General features: G+C 49.1%; 1 protein-coding gene, 1 long non-coding RNA gene and 1 pseudogene across 3 annotated transcripts in view; all 3 read left to right on the top strand.

Annotated features, from left to right (window-relative positions):
* The window catches only part of LOC123128527 (1-aminocyclopropane-1-carboxylate oxidase 1), an 18,246-nt gene extending 3,871 nt beyond the window's left edge, over positions 1-14,375 (top strand). The window contains exons 1-3 of one of the 2 annotated variants that reach the window (XM_044548555.1): positions 12,683-12,883; positions 12,987-13,216; positions 13,548-14,375. In XM_044548555.1, coding sequence (XP_044404490.1) covers positions 12,752-12,883; positions 12,987-13,216; positions 13,548-14,175 — 990 coding nt within the window. In that variant the 5' untranslated portion in view covers positions 12,683-12,751 and the 3' untranslated portion in view covers positions 14,176-14,375. Of the gene's footprint in view, positions 1-12,682; positions 12,884-12,986; positions 13,217-13,547 lie in introns of those variants that run through there. The other variant, XM_044548556.1, reaches the window with a different exon arrangement.
* On the top strand, positions 6,156-11,241 carry LOC123128529 (uncharacterized). The gene is made up of 2 exons (XR_006463184.1): positions 6,156-10,365; positions 10,498-11,241. It is a non-coding gene; the product is annotated as an uncharacterized lncRNA (long non-coding RNA).
* A 556-nt stretch (positions 14,376-14,931) lies between the features above and the next one.
* LOC123129698 (uncharacterized) overlaps positions 14,932-15,019 on the top strand; it is a 4,519-nt pseudogene continuing 4,431 nt past the window's right edge.

The following is a 15,019-nucleotide window of genomic DNA, read 5'->3' as shown; positions in this document are numbered from 1 at the left end:
CGCGACGTCCAAGTCAAGTGGTGCATGAAGGACCAGACGGCGTCGCCTCCGCGCCACAACTGGTACGGCCAAATGTCAAGGAGGAACTTGCGGCCGCGGTCGTAAAGGCATGTGGGCGCGTCTTCCACTACCTCGGTGGCAGTGGCTCCTCTTCGTGTTGAGCCATGTGTCCGCCGGCAAGCTCTCGGATATAATTCACATAAAACGGACGATATTTCGATTGTTTATGTGAATTGTGTCCAAGCTATGCTGACAACCGTTGTGTTTGAAAAAATGTCCTATTTACTTAACTTTGTTTTGAAATGTATGTGGGCAAATTTGGATTACCGGCTCTCGTGTCACTGTCCGTGAACAAACACGGTGTCTGATTTCAAGTTTAGATGCCCTTATCACTCTATTTTTTGTTTCATATATCTTGTTTAGTTTTTATGGTTTATCGACACCATAGACATACACAAGAGAAAACACACCCAGGTAAATTCCTTGTCTCGATAAAAGAATAATCCATGCGCTTTGGTGGCAAAACTAGCAATCGAGGTGTTGTATTTCGACTACATCTAGTCGATTCTCTTACACTTAATTAATTGATGAGGCAAAAAATTGTCTCCATTTTCGAAAAGAACAAATCTCATATTTTGTCTTGTTAAACGCATGCAGTGATATTGTAGGCAGGCATGACCGTCATTTCGTGCACATGAATGCTACAGTATTCCATGACAAAAGGACACCATATCAGTCATATCCATACAACCATAATCTCACTCACTCACGCATCCATGGGTAGGTCCGAGTACTTGGATCATGCAACAGTATTCCATGACAAAAGAATTTCCCAGAGCCCCTCGTGCGGAATCGGTCCTAGTGCACGCAAATGGTGCATGGGCCGCAGATCCGCCATTTATCTCATCCCCTCTCCCCTCTTTTAGTAGGCGCGCGTAGTGCTTCTTCCTTTGGCCGTCTCTCTTCCAGCTTTCCCGGGGGATTGATCGATGACAGTAGCATGAGATTATAGAATTTCCATAAGTTCGAACACCGTGTTAGAGTTGTGTCGAATATAGTGTACGAGTTAGGTTACAGTTGGACTTGTAGTTGTATTGTGTTTAGATAGGATATGGAGTCGTGTCCTAGTATGACACTTGTATCCTAGGCCTCTCATATATAGCGAGGATAGACACACGATGCAACCTATGCCAACATAATAGCACCGGAACGCAGGGGAAGCCGGCGGCATATGCCGGTGTCCAGGGCGACCGGGTGCGATATTGTAGCGGTGTCATGGGGAGGAGCGCCCATAGTCAGGCCCCGGGGATGTAGCCATATTGGTGAACCTCGTTAACAAATCTCGGTGTCGTGCACATGTGATTGTTTGGTCCTAATGATCAATGGTATGCCTCGGATTTATTCTAACAAGTGATATCGGAGCAAGGTTCGACTTGAGGATATGGATCGCTGATTCGGAGAAAGAATTGAGTTGAGATGCAGCCGGCTACGGCATGGTTCTCGACGAGATTGAAAAAAAAGCAATCGAAAGAGGATTCGATGAGATTGGATCAGCGGAAGGCTACCCGTGCCCGTTGTGGCAGCAGTGACGTGCGGCGATCGATCGGTGCATCGATCGGGCGGGCGTACAGGCGATGCACGTGGACGCACAGCGAAGGCGGCAACCCAGGCAAGCGCGTGCGGCTCAATCTGGTGGTGCAGTACGGAGGCGCGCGGTGTGGGCTTGTGCTTGCGGACCAGGCTAGGAAGGAGTTGACTAGGTGCTGCGTTGAAGGGCTGTGGTGCAGATCCGATTGATAGTTCAGGAGATTTTGTTTTGGACCAAAAGAAGGACCGAGTCTTTGTGTGCGACGTGGACGCAAGGCAACAGATCGATTTGAGCGGAAAGAAAAACCCATCAAGCGGCGTATCCATCGGTAGCACTACGTGCGTAAGGAATTGACACAAAAAGCAGCGCTAGCATCAGGAGTTGAGCACGGGTGCTACACACGTGAAGACCAGAAGGTTGTTTTTGGTTGCAATTTGCTAGTAGTACAGATTTGCTGTGTACTTGAGCATCACGTGAGAGGAAAGCTCGGATAATTTTTCACAGCGTCAGTCATACAAAGAATTATGATGTCATTGGGCATCAGGTTTGAGGTGGAGAAGTTCAACGGAACTGAAAACCTTGGGTTATGGCAGACAAAGGTGAAAGAATTGTTGGCACAACAGGGATGCTTGAAGGCGTTGCGGGAAGTCAATTCAGCTAAGGTGGAATTATCATGTGATGGATGGAAATTCGCGGAAGACGATTTGGGAGCCTCGAGCGTGTCATGCAACCGGACTACTTCAGCTGGGTTGGACTGGACAGTCTGACGGATCGACGTGAGTCGGTTGGTACAGAAGACGGTGGTGGGATCGGCGGCAACGACATAGGAGCGTGATGCTGATGGTGACCGACTTCTGGGGCGTAGAAACACGTGGCGCGGGCCTGAAGGCTTGTGTGGCTTCGACAAGACTATGGAGCGGGGTTGATTCAAGGTGGTGTATACACTGAGCTTGAAGTCGATGAGGCGCAGGGGTGGATTGATCATCTCCCATGGAGTCATGTTAAAGGTGGAGCTGGATTGAGGGGCTACGGCGTAAGTCGACAGAGAGTCGAAGCCTATTCAGCTGGGAAAAGCGAGTGACATGCAGTTCGGACTGGAGCCCAGTGGTCTGATGGAAGCGTGAAACTCGTCATCGGTCGGTGAATTTTTTTTTGAAAGGAAAGGTAGATCATGATCTACCTTATGCATTCAAAACGGGTGAGGCCCGGCTGGTTAGAACCAGATTACATGAAGGTGGCGTAAGCGCTGCGACAGTGCAGCTAGCCGTCACCAAGCCTAAAAAGAGGTAGAAAAAGGGGTATGGAAAAGAGCAGCAAAATTACACAGCTTAATCCTATCCTCATTGTTATTTGCACGATTACTCCATAGGCGCAGCAGGTCTGCAATCGTGCTCAACACCTTGCCAGCGGACCATCATGTGTGCTGGAAGACCTGCTCGTTCCTGGCAGACCAGAGAGACACGGCGCAGGCTGCAAAGACAATATGCCAGAGGTTGCCATATGCAGGGGGTTCCGTGGCGAGTAGAAAAACCTGGAGATCATTGGAGCTTCTTGCCTTGTCTTGCACGCCTGCCCGCTCCCAAACAGCATCAGCAAGCCTGCATCTGAGGATGATATGGCTACTGTTTTCGGTTGCAGGGCACAGGTCGCGGCCATTGTGTGTTGTGATTGACGTCCAGCCTTTTTTGAGAATATTATCTCTTGTGTTCAGTCTACCTCGTAGAGCCAGCCAAAGGAAGACCCGATGTCTGTTGGGTATCAAAGTGTCCCATATCTTTGGAGCAGCTGGGCAAAGGATCCCCCTGAACGTGAGCAGCTCATAGAAGAATGCAGTGGTGACCTTTCCAGATTTCATACAAGGGTTTCTCTGATCTGTTTCAGTGTGAGAAAGAGATGGATGCACTCCAACTAGAATCGTCAGTAAGGCCTCCATTTCTCTTATGGCTGTCATAGTTAAATTCGGATGTAGCTTGAGGTTCCATTGTCCATCAGTGAACTGTGAGGCAACAGTGCAATAAGGCGATTGTGCAAAGGTGAAGAGAATTGGGAAAGAGAATTTCAGCCTTCCACAGTCCAACCACCAGTCGTGCCAGAAGGAGATTCTGGATCCATTTCCCAAGGTACATCTCGTTGATGATCGGTCGGTGATGATCGGTGGTACTCTGCAGTGGGGGTTGAGTGGTGTGGTTTCGTTACCCTTGAGACTCGACCGGGACAGCGGAGGCTCGACGCGGTAATAGCGGCGAGGCGTGCGGTGCGCACGGGACATGGAGACGAGCCAGGGCTCTGGTGGTCATACATGTGGTGAGACAACTGTGCATTTGACTTGGGGTGACTACAAGCAATGATGAAATTCCTTCAAGTTTCAGACAGGCGGTCAAGAAAGGAGCGGTGATGTTGAGTTCAGGTAACTCTTGTGTGTGACACCCAATATGTGAGTTGTTCACTTTCACGTAGATCAGTGATCAGTGTGTGATGGCGTTGACGGATACTCTGGAAGTTGGGAGCACAAACTAGAGTAACAAGGAACTTAATTTTGCTCGAGGGTTGACTGTGGTCAAGAAAAGAAGGGACTACAAGTTGCAGGTGGAGTCACATGGAGTCTTTGGAGTGGCAGTGATGCTCATGGGATAAGCTCAAGTCCAATGTACATGGAAGTTTGACGCATTGACGAATTCAAGGAGGTGGAGAATATTCGCCAAGGTGGTGTTTGTTAGAGGTGTGTCGAATATAGTGTACGAGTTAGGTTACAGTTGGACTTGTAGTTTATTGTGTTTAGATAGGATATGGAGTCGTGTCCTAATATGACACTTGTATCCTAGGCCTCTCATATATAGCGAGGATAGACACACGATGTAACCTATGCCAACATAATAGCACCGGAACGCAGGGGAAGCCGGCGGCATGTGCCGGTGTCCAGGGCGACCGGGTGCGGCATTGTAGCGATGTCATGGGGAGGAGCGCCTATAGTCAGGCCCTGGGGATGTAGCCATATTGATAAACCTCGTTAACAAATCTCGGTGTCGTGCTTATGTGATTGCTTGGTCCTAATGATCGACGGTATATGCCTCAGATTTATTCTAACAAATCGAAAGGGATGAGTGATTTCCAAAAATGGATAGACGACGAGAAAGTCTGGCTGGTTGGTGCAAGGATAGGATGATGAGACTGGCCACATACATATCTTTGTACATACATCAAGCTCGTTTGGACTTCATTTTAAATGTTTTCTAAAGTTACAATTGCCACACGGTTCAGATTCTCTTATTCCTGATGAGTTCTAGTTGGTCACGGCGGGTGGAAAAGTTGCAGGTTTATTTCGAGGAGGATTACCCCCGGGTTTTGCATCAAACGATGCACACAGCGATAGAAAAAATGGGAATGTGCTAATGCATGTAGCCTGCGTCTCATGATCCGATCACGTCCAACCATCTTCTGCCATAAACAATTTGTTGCGACTGTTTTACAAAAAAGATATTGCATATATATGCTTCAGTGGTGCGGATGCCAAAATTCTACTGTCGTCATCACGTGCTACTACTTAATCACTTTCTCGATCCCTATCTGGAATTCCCGCCAAGAAGTTGACAGGAGGACATATGCAAATATTATTTGCATGCGCCTGTAAGAAGGCGAAAGTTATTCGACCACTACCAGTCTACCATAACATGCAGGTGTTAGCATTTGCCACACAGACAATACAGGACGAAGCTGCCGGGCTTGTTCACAAGAGGAACAATTAGTCTAAGCATTCTGCTTTTGTAGAGCGATCTTGTTATAGAAACAGGCGAAGAAATTCGTTCTGGCTACGTTGGTCGATTATTAAGGTTTGTGCGTGCGATCTGGGAAGGACGCGGGCAGAACAGCCCAACGGGACGGATTAGATTTGGCTTCCCGATCGTTTGCAAAAGTTCTCTGGAAAGCATATGTACCTAGGTATATAATCACAATCTCAGAAATCTCACGTGCTTATACTTGGTTGGTAGGGATCGAATATGTATCGATTGGCTGGTTGTAGAATATATAGTAAACACACACAGCTGATTCGTGCGAGAGGTGTTTGAACCTGAATGTGGCCACCGGCAGGCTGACACGAAGTACGCGGCTACGACGAATTGCGTGCCTCTAGCTACCTAGCTAGCGTCGATCGTTCGAGATCCTAGTGAAAGCTTTGCATGCATAGAATTGCCGTATGTGCACTGTATACACTGCGGCCCTCCACTGTCCACTTGATGAGTTGTACGTCAAGTCTCCGTCTTCACATACATCCATGTAGCTGTATGCACATCAGCGGTACAATGTCTCCGTCTTCATCTGGTTTGGCTGCCGGACTGTGCGGTCTCACGCCAGCTTCTGCTCCGCGACGGAACGGCGCGAGGGCATCGCCTCGGATCCTCGATGTGTACTGTTCCTCACCGTGCCGTGAACCATTGTCATCTCGTCGGTCGATCACGATCTCGATCCCTAGCTTGCCGTGGATCCCAAGGGAAGATCTTTCCTCCGGAGTTGTCGCAGTTAGATCTTCCTCTTTGTTTTTTGCACTGGATTATACAATGACCACTCGGATACAAATGATTTCCATTGCACTTGCCGCCTGGCTCCAGCCATACGCAGTACAGTGTGTACAGATGCTGCCACTTTGCATGCTATCAGTCAGGATGCTGATCCGATCCGATCCATATCGTGTCAGGAAATCTGATCTGCACGTACGCCTTGCTCGATCCGATCCATATCGTGCCAGGAAATCTGATCTGCACGTACGCCTTGCTCGATCGCCTGCTCTGCCGGGTCATGCGCGCGTGGAAAATGGCGCCATGGCTCGCGACCAAGGTAAAGCACAACTTCCACCGGCCAGAGACTTGCAAGCCAGCCAACGATTCTTCTTCTCTTCGGCCGGCCGTACGTGCGGCTCTTCGGCCGGCGACGTATTTTGTGTGACGGCGCAGGCGACCAGCTGTTCCGATGGGCACAGATCTGAGGCGACACGCCCCCACTTGCGGCCGGCCATGCCTCCCCACCATTCATGAACCGCCAACCCAAACAGTAGCTACTCCACCCAGCAAAGAGATAGATAAATCCATATAAGTCCGTTAAAAATGCAGATTGTTTGACCGAATATCCATTTCTGTGTCCAGACTCATCTGCACCTGGTTAAGTGAAAATTTAAAAAAATTAAAAAATTCTGATTTCCTTTTTGCATGGAAGACGATTTGGTGTGTGAGGTCCGCTTCAAATTTAAGATCATTTGCATATGAGCACAGTTTAAAATCGAACCGGTAATCGAATCGCCGAGGCTACCGGTTCAGGTTTTTACCGGTCGGACCGCCGATTCACCAGTTCGATTGTCGATATTTTAAGTAATAAAATAACACATATTTTATCAATAAATGCACGAATCAATAGATAATAAATATGTAATCGGAGGTGACCGTCGGGCGTCTTGGACCTCCTACTCGGTTGCTCCTGGTCTGGACTCCGGAATAGAAGGAGGCAACCGGAGGGAAGCCTGGTCGATTTGACTGGAGCGGAGGGAGATCGAAGTTGTATGTACCAGTCTGACCAGGTGGCGGTAGCCCCTGTCCCCAACTGTCAATAGAGGTGGTGCGGATGGCGGTACACGGGAGTGCCGGTGCGGGCTGGTGACCTGGTGCTGCCATGTAGTGCGGCGAGGGAGAAGTGACATCGCCACGCCATGGTGCCAAGTAGGGGTTGCACCGGAGGAGGCGCTGGCCCCCGATAGGATTTGTCCGTGGATAAAATCGAGAGAAATGCTCCTAAAATGGTTGAAACCCTACTAAAAGAGGGTTTTTCTTCCTTTTCCGATTCTACATCCAGCTTGTTCGCACGAAAACGAGTTGATTGAGGGGTTTTCTAGAAACGATATCGAACCGACCGGTTTTTTGTGAACCACCCGGTTCATCGGGTTTTTTCGGCTTGATTGCTCAATCAATCCCCTGCATTTAGAAAACTGTCAGGATCGCAGGTTTTGGTTTCTTCTGGCCTGACCGTCGGTCCGGTCTGGTTTTTAAAACTTTGAATATGAGTAGCTCTCACTAAATAATATAAATTGAGTCAGAACAGCAGATCAAGAGTAAACTGTTTCACATACCCCAAATTTGTCTTTTTTTCCGAGGGCTACTCAGTTGTCAAGATGAGCTAAAATTTTGAGCGGACCTCAGGCACCTAAGCATCCTCCACGCAAAAAAGGATATTTTTATTTTCTAATTTTTTTTTAATTTGCTGTTCACCATGGGAGCCGATGAGCTCGGGAGCCAAATAGCCTCACTCATTGTTTCATAGCCTAGATGGCGACAACTCGACCGGAAACTCGGACCGGAACAGCTCTTTTCTTTTCTTTTACAACAAGATGACCCGGATCTCTGCATCTAAGATGCACACAATCATTTTATTAAATAAAAGAAGTCCAAGTCAATGAAAACAAAATGGTTTACAACGAAACACGACCATATTGGTCGGAAATCAAATTATATAGCTTATCCACATAATCTACTAAGCCAAGCAGACGCCAGCCTAGCTGCTCTGTTCCACGCTAGCTAGTCGCAATTTTGAAGCAGGGCTAGAGTGTGACACGCGACTTTCATGCCGTTCTTTAGTTGTAAGTTAATTTTTTTCACACGGTCTATTGCGGTTGGCTAGCTGTAAGTTTTACCTTAGCCTCGGCGTTCGGGTTTACCAAAAATTCGGGTCGTGTAATTCAGGTTATAAAAAAAATCATGTTTTCAAAAATAAAACCCGGACTTGCCCGAGTTTTTGCGACCCGGAAATTCGGGGTCGGGTTCATGTAATCCCGAATTGCATCTTGTTGAGGCGATGCAACAGGCGACACACATGCTGATAAGGGAGGCGCCGACGCGACACGCACAATGACGAGGGAGGCGCCAAAGCGAAGCTGCACCACTACAAGCTGTTGAGGTAGGTAGCCGGCACAATGCTGCCCCTTGCCGCTCTGGGGCGGGGAAGATGGGATGCGAAACAGGTGGCCGGCGCGGTGCCTCGCCACTACACGCTATCGTGGGAGGCGGCCAGCATGGTGTCTCACCACTGCACGCCATCGAGGGAGATGGCTCATGCGTCACCTCTACACGCTGTTGAGGGAGGCGGTTGGCACGATGCTGCCCCTTGCCGCTATCAGGCAAAGACATGGGATGTGAGGGAGGCGGCGGCTAGGTCAGAAGCTGGAGGTTTGGATCTTGCGAATGGATGTGTGTGCCTCTGTGCGTGAGAGATTGGATGTGGGCACACCAACACATGGGTTGGGAGAGTGTGTGGCATTGAAGAGGACATGGGTTGCGGCATAGTGTGGTGTTGGGCCTTAATTTGCAGGGTTGGGCTAACATTTCCCATTAACTTCGGGTAGATCGAGTACCGGGGTATGAACCCGAATTTTCTGAATAAAATTCGGTTTTCTGGAGTTACTACCCAAATAGGTGCATGGATTTTTTGAGTTCTGGTAGTACTGGTTAGGGTTTGGGGTTCGGGTTTCACGTGTTATGCCCAAGATGAGTTCCACCTATGCTAGGTTGTATGGTTGTGTTGTTTCTTGTTGTCACTATGGTCTTACTTGGTGGAGGTGGTATGGTCTTCATGGTGAAGACTGAAGAGAGGTGTTGGGTATATCACTCTGATGTTGTTACACTTCACAGCGATCTACTGGTGGTGTTTACGTGAGCCCAACATGAACACCATGATTACATGCGAGTAAGCCCATAAGCTCTCGGCCAATGAAGAACACTCTTACAAACGGGCCCGACAAACCATCCACGGAGCCTTGAGCCACAACAACCCATCATTTCTAGGGAGCTTAGTAACTTAGTAGATTCTGCTTGATCTACATATCTAGGTTTGCTAAAATTCAATCAATCAGTTCATTCATTGTGTAACTGCATATATAATGACTAAGACGCATGTTTCCAAAGACCATACTAAAGTGACATATGCAGTCGTGATTCGCTTGGATGCACATATCTGTGTCTTGTTTCTAGCCGGTTATATGGATTCGTTGTTTTGTGAAAGTAAGGGCCTTGTAAGATGGTTGTATAAGCTCTATTTTTACCTTTCTAGTAAGGCATTTTCAACTCTTTATGAATGTGATGGTTATGTGCATCTTGTTATGCAAAGATCGGGCATTAGCTCAATGACGGTCCATATTATTTTGCGTACAATATCATGTGCTAAAAATATGGGGCATTCTATATCTAAATAGCCAGTCTTCACTACTAAATTTCTACGCATGCGTGCTTTCACTTCATCTCAATCAATGATAGTCATCCGGTTGAATTTGTACGGCATAAAAAATCAAGCACATACTCATATGCACACCATACCACCTCATCAAGCCATGTATGTGTTTTTTCCAGGGGAATCGAGTCATGCTATTTTTGGTAATGAATGATAGATGTGTTGAACACTTGAAGCAAAAAACTATAGTTCAAGCTTCACATGTTTGTTATAACTCGGCGTCACGTTAAATTCAATTCAATGTTTCTATTTTATACATCATTTTGTTACATGCTTCATATTTTTTTATTGTTTTTAATGTAAAGCAAGAACACTCTTGCATTTGTTTATTTTTCATTAGTTTTTGTTGTTTCTAAGCACATGTTTATGCATTTGTTGTAGCCTGGTTTGCGCGGCCGAGAACGAGGCATCATCTATTTCTTAGTATTGGTAGGCTAGCCAGCGAAGCTAAGCTACCTGCCATGTCTATTAGTGCGAGTTTTGTACTTTTGAAGTAGCTTGTTGCAAATAAAACAGAGGTACACTAGAATTTCAAAGAAATTATGCTACCAAGTGCTTGCAACCGTTTGATGCTCATTTATCTCTACTTGTAAGAAAGAGCGAAGCAGGCTCTGTCTTTGAATGTATGCAGCTAATGCACAAACTTGTAGGTGGTTTCCAGGGAGCTTTATACAAACAACAAGGATAGGCCAAGAGAAAGTTGCACATGGAGTCGTGGAGGGGAAGAAATCACCGCCGCAAATTGAACTTTATATGTCGAATGCATTGAACTTCCAAGAAATGGTATCCAACCAAAGCATGACGCCAGAAAGAAGACACATGTTGTATTATGCCTGGATTGCCACCATAGTATACACTATCGATGTGTGGCTTCCCTGTCACCTCAGTGCCTTGTTTTGGGTGGCTGAGGCATGGAGACAATGCTTGGCGCTGGGTAGCAGCAATCCATCGTGGAGCTGGTGTGCGTCGACTGTGCCGGTATGCAGGTTGACGATGTAGATGGCCGAGCCATTGAGGCACATGCTCGACGGAGTTGGTGGCGACAGAAAGTGGCGACAGTGATGAAGTGATGGCTCATGGCGTATCGTCTGGGGGCAGGTTGCCATGTCCAGATTTACAATCGATGTACACTCGCGATGTAGGCATGAGATCGTCGAAGCGTTTCCGGTGGGGTATGTTGGTGGTCCCTTCTCTCGTCAGTTTACCGTGACCTATGTAATATATGCGTTGATGGATGCTCTTGGCTCCAAAGACGCCTCTCTATGGTTGGACTGTCTACTTCATGTTTGCACAATTTTCAGTTTGTATGGTTGTGTCCATGTTCCACTTGTGTGCACTTAAACATCTTTGTTGCGTCGACAATTGTTTGGCCTGAATCATTGTTACTTTTTTCATTTTTCTTTTTTTTCCCTCTATCTAGGTAGAGCTTTGGACTTTGATTTTTGCCGGTGTGATACTTTGAGTGTGTGCGTTAGTGTTGATTGTGTGCATTCTAATCTTGCAGAGACCAGGTGTGTACTCGTCGTGCTTTGTACGTAACCTCTTGATTCTACATAAGATAAAATACGGCCTTTTATCAGAATAAAAAAATATTTTTTTCATGGCCACGTCTTGATCATTTTATAGCTGATACCAATTTTGTAGCATGGCAATGGAACTCTACTTCTTGTTTATAGCCAGTCTTAGCAACTCGTGGTAACAAAAGCCTCAACCAAAATTTTAGCTAGCTAATATTTTGGTATGGTAAATTTGAGCACAAACCAAACACACTCCCAGCAGGAGAGCTGGAGCGGTGTGTGAGTCATGTGCTCTTGGTGGTCATGGTGGGTTTCATGTGATGCATAGAACTAGGTCCCTCTTTTCCTCTCCCTGTGTGCTGTTCTTTTGAACTGCTCGAGATAAGTTTTCGGGCAATGTCATGGGCCCTAGTGACTGGAGAGCCGAACTTTAAGCCGGCCCCTACTATGATGGAGAAAGGAGATGTTACACTAGGGGGGGAAGGGACAGGTGGACACGCTGATCATAGTAGAGATCAGACCAGGCACGACGAAGAGGCTAGCTCGAGCTGTCCATCCATGGGTGGATCTGGGACAGGGCCGGGGTCTGGTTGTCCAGCTGCCAAGCACCATGCAGCAGCTGATGCGTACCGGAGTGCTCCCATTCCCGGTTTAAGTCGACCGGCATACAGGAATCTGGACAACAAGTGATCTACGTGCCATTTAGCTACTGCTGCTGGCTGTTGCTGAGTAGGACAGCGCCCAAAAGTAGGAGCTCTAGCAGTGATCCATGGATAGATCACGTAAGTGCCATGCTTCATGTGCATGTACACAATCGGCCGGTGTCCTTCAATCAAGTGATCGATGTTGGAGTAGTACAACATATTTGTTGACAGCAAAACTCCACTATATGTTGCCTGGGTCAGGTGCACTACCCCTAATCTTGTCATTATCAACCTATAAAGTAAGAGACAACTCCATTCGTACGACATAGAGTCATGAACACTACTTAGGTTAGGTATATACATGAAATAATGGCGAGCGTAGACTATCAGCCTATCAGTTAGTGCTTATCATAATGATCCGTCTCCATAAGGGCATATTGATTAGCGAGAAGCGATATTCTTGGAGACAACTTGGTTAGCTACACGAAGTCGATTATATATAGCTAACTAACTGGGACATAGTATCTCGCTTGTTTTGTACGTCCAGACAGCTTTGTTCCTCATTCCATATTGATTGAACAAAGCGGTTAACTGATTAAGCTGTGTCATAATCTCCTACGTCCCGGCCTTCTCCCTCGCACGGTCGCGCCTATAAATTGAGCACTCACACCGGCCTCAGAACGCACACACACTCTCTGCTTCAGCACAAACACACACATACACACACACACACACACACACAGATGGCACTTCCTGCTAATGCCGCTGCCTCGTTGAGCTTCCCGGTGATCCACATGGAGAAGCTTGAGACCGGGGAAAGGGGCGCGACCATGGGGGTCATCCGCGATGCCTGCGAGAACTGGGGATTCTTCGAGGTGCCACTGCCACTCACATATGCTATGCAATTCGTTTAGCAGAATAAGGCATATGTAGTACTGTACTACGATTATTGACATGATTAACTCACCGTGCGCACAGCTGCTGAACCATGGCATCTCGGCCGAGCTGATGGACGAGGTGGAGCGGGTGAGCAAGGCGCACTACGCGGCTTGCCGGGAGGAGCAGTTCAAGGAGTTCGCGGCGAAGACGCTGGAGGCCGGCGAGAAGGGCGACGACGTGAAGGACGTAGACTGGGAGAGCACCTTCTTCGTCCGCCACCTTCCCGCCTCCAACCTCGCCGACCTGCCCGACCTCGACCACCACTACAGGTACGCACGCACGCACGCGTGATTACTTAATTAATTAACTACGGCTACTTGATCACTAAGTAATAACATAAGAGACAACAGATAGCATCAGATTCCACAGATTGATTCAACTCTTTCTGACGAGGCAGCCTATTGTTAGTCCTCACACGTACAGCAGCTCAAAAAACACCATGCAGCAATTATAGTACTGCCACTGGGATATCAACAGGAGATAAGATTGGTTGCGCAAATCAGAATCGTACTAATTTGGCAGCAGGAACCAACACGATTGGAATGGAATCATCTTTTTAGAAAGTGACACTTGTTTGCCTTTTTCGTGTCGTCGTTGCAGGCAAGTGATGAAGGAATTCGCGGCGGAGATCGAGAAGCTGGCGGAGAAGGTGCTGGACCTGCTGTGCGAGAACCTGGGCCTGGAGCAGGGCTACCTGAAGCGAGCATTCGCCGGTTCAAGGGGCCCGACGTTCGGCACCAAGGTGAGCAGCTACCCACCGTGCCCACGCCCCGACCTGGTCGCCGGCCTCCGCGCGCACACCGACGCCGGCGGCGTCATCCTGCTGTTCCAGGACGACCAGGTGAGCGGGCTCCAGCTCCTCAAGGATGGAGCATGGGTGGACGTGCCGCCCATGCGCCACGCCATCGTCGTCAACATCGGCGACCAGCTGGAGGTGATCACCAACGGGCGGTACAAGAGCGTGATGCACCGCGTGCTCACCCGCCCCGACGGCAACCGCATGTCCCTCGCCTCCTTCTACAACCCCGGCGCGGACGCCGTCATCTTCCCTGCCCCGGCGCTTGTCGAGGAGCTGTCGGAGGAGGAGGCGGAGCGTGCCGGGAGCGCCGTGTACCCGAGGTTCGTGTTCGAGGACTACATGAACCTGTACTTGCTCCACAAGTTCGAGGCCAAGGAGCCGCGCTTCCAGGCCATGAAGGCGGACGCCGCGCCCATCGCCACCGCGTGATTAGGGACGTGGTCGTACGTGCCAGAGTCCCGAACAAGAGTATTTTGGGACGTATTGAAGTGGTGTATCGTAGATAATTTGTGTATGCGTGTGTAATGTTTTCGCTGGTGGCTTCGCAGTGCGCCAGTGCATGCCGTGATGCTTGTTTTACCGTACGTGTGAGTCAACTTCTTTTTATAGTATGTGTGTTAAGTAATGTACTCCCTCCGTCCAAAATTGAACCAAGTCAGAGACATCTATTTTGGTACAAAGGAAGCGAAACCACTCCTTGGCGATAGATCGCGGCGGCGATCGATTCCGACCGCGCGTGGAGCACGTTCTGTTCCCTTTCCCTTTCCTGCTAGTTTCTATTTTGGGAAAACCCACTCGACCACCGCATCTTATCCTATCCCCTGCGCCTCGCCTCCCTACTCTGCCCTGCCGCTTCCCCTCGCCGGCGGCTCCTTCCTCGCGGCAGCCCACTATCCCCGGCGCCTCGCCTCCCTACTCTGCCCTGCCGCTTCCCCTCCTCGCCGGCGGCTCCTCCCTAGCGGCAGCGACCAATACGGCGAGACGACGCGGCCGCACGAGTGCCGGCAAGGTCAGCGGTGAATACGGCGAGGCGCCGCAGCCGCACGAGCCCCCGCGAGGTCAACGGCAAATAGGGCGAGGCGCCGCGGCCGCACGAGCGGCGGCGAGGTCAGCAGTGAATACGGCGAGGCGCCACGTCCGCATGGGCGGCAGGGGCCAAGGCGGAGCGGCCGCACAGCCGCCGCGATGTCCAGGGGCGGAAGCGGCCAATACGGCGAGGCGGTGTTTGTCCGGCGGCCGTACGTCCTCATGCTTGGGCTCGACCTCCCGCTGT

This window comes from Triticum aestivum, chromosome 6A (assembly GCF_018294505.1).
Source record: "Triticum aestivum cultivar Chinese Spring chromosome 6A, IWGSC CS RefSeq v2.1, whole genome shotgun sequence".
Taxonomy (NCBI): Eukaryota; Viridiplantae; Streptophyta; class Magnoliopsida; order Poales; family Poaceae; genus Triticum; species Triticum aestivum.
Note: the sequence above shows the minus strand (reverse complement) of the source record. Positions and strands in the feature narration are given on the sequence as shown.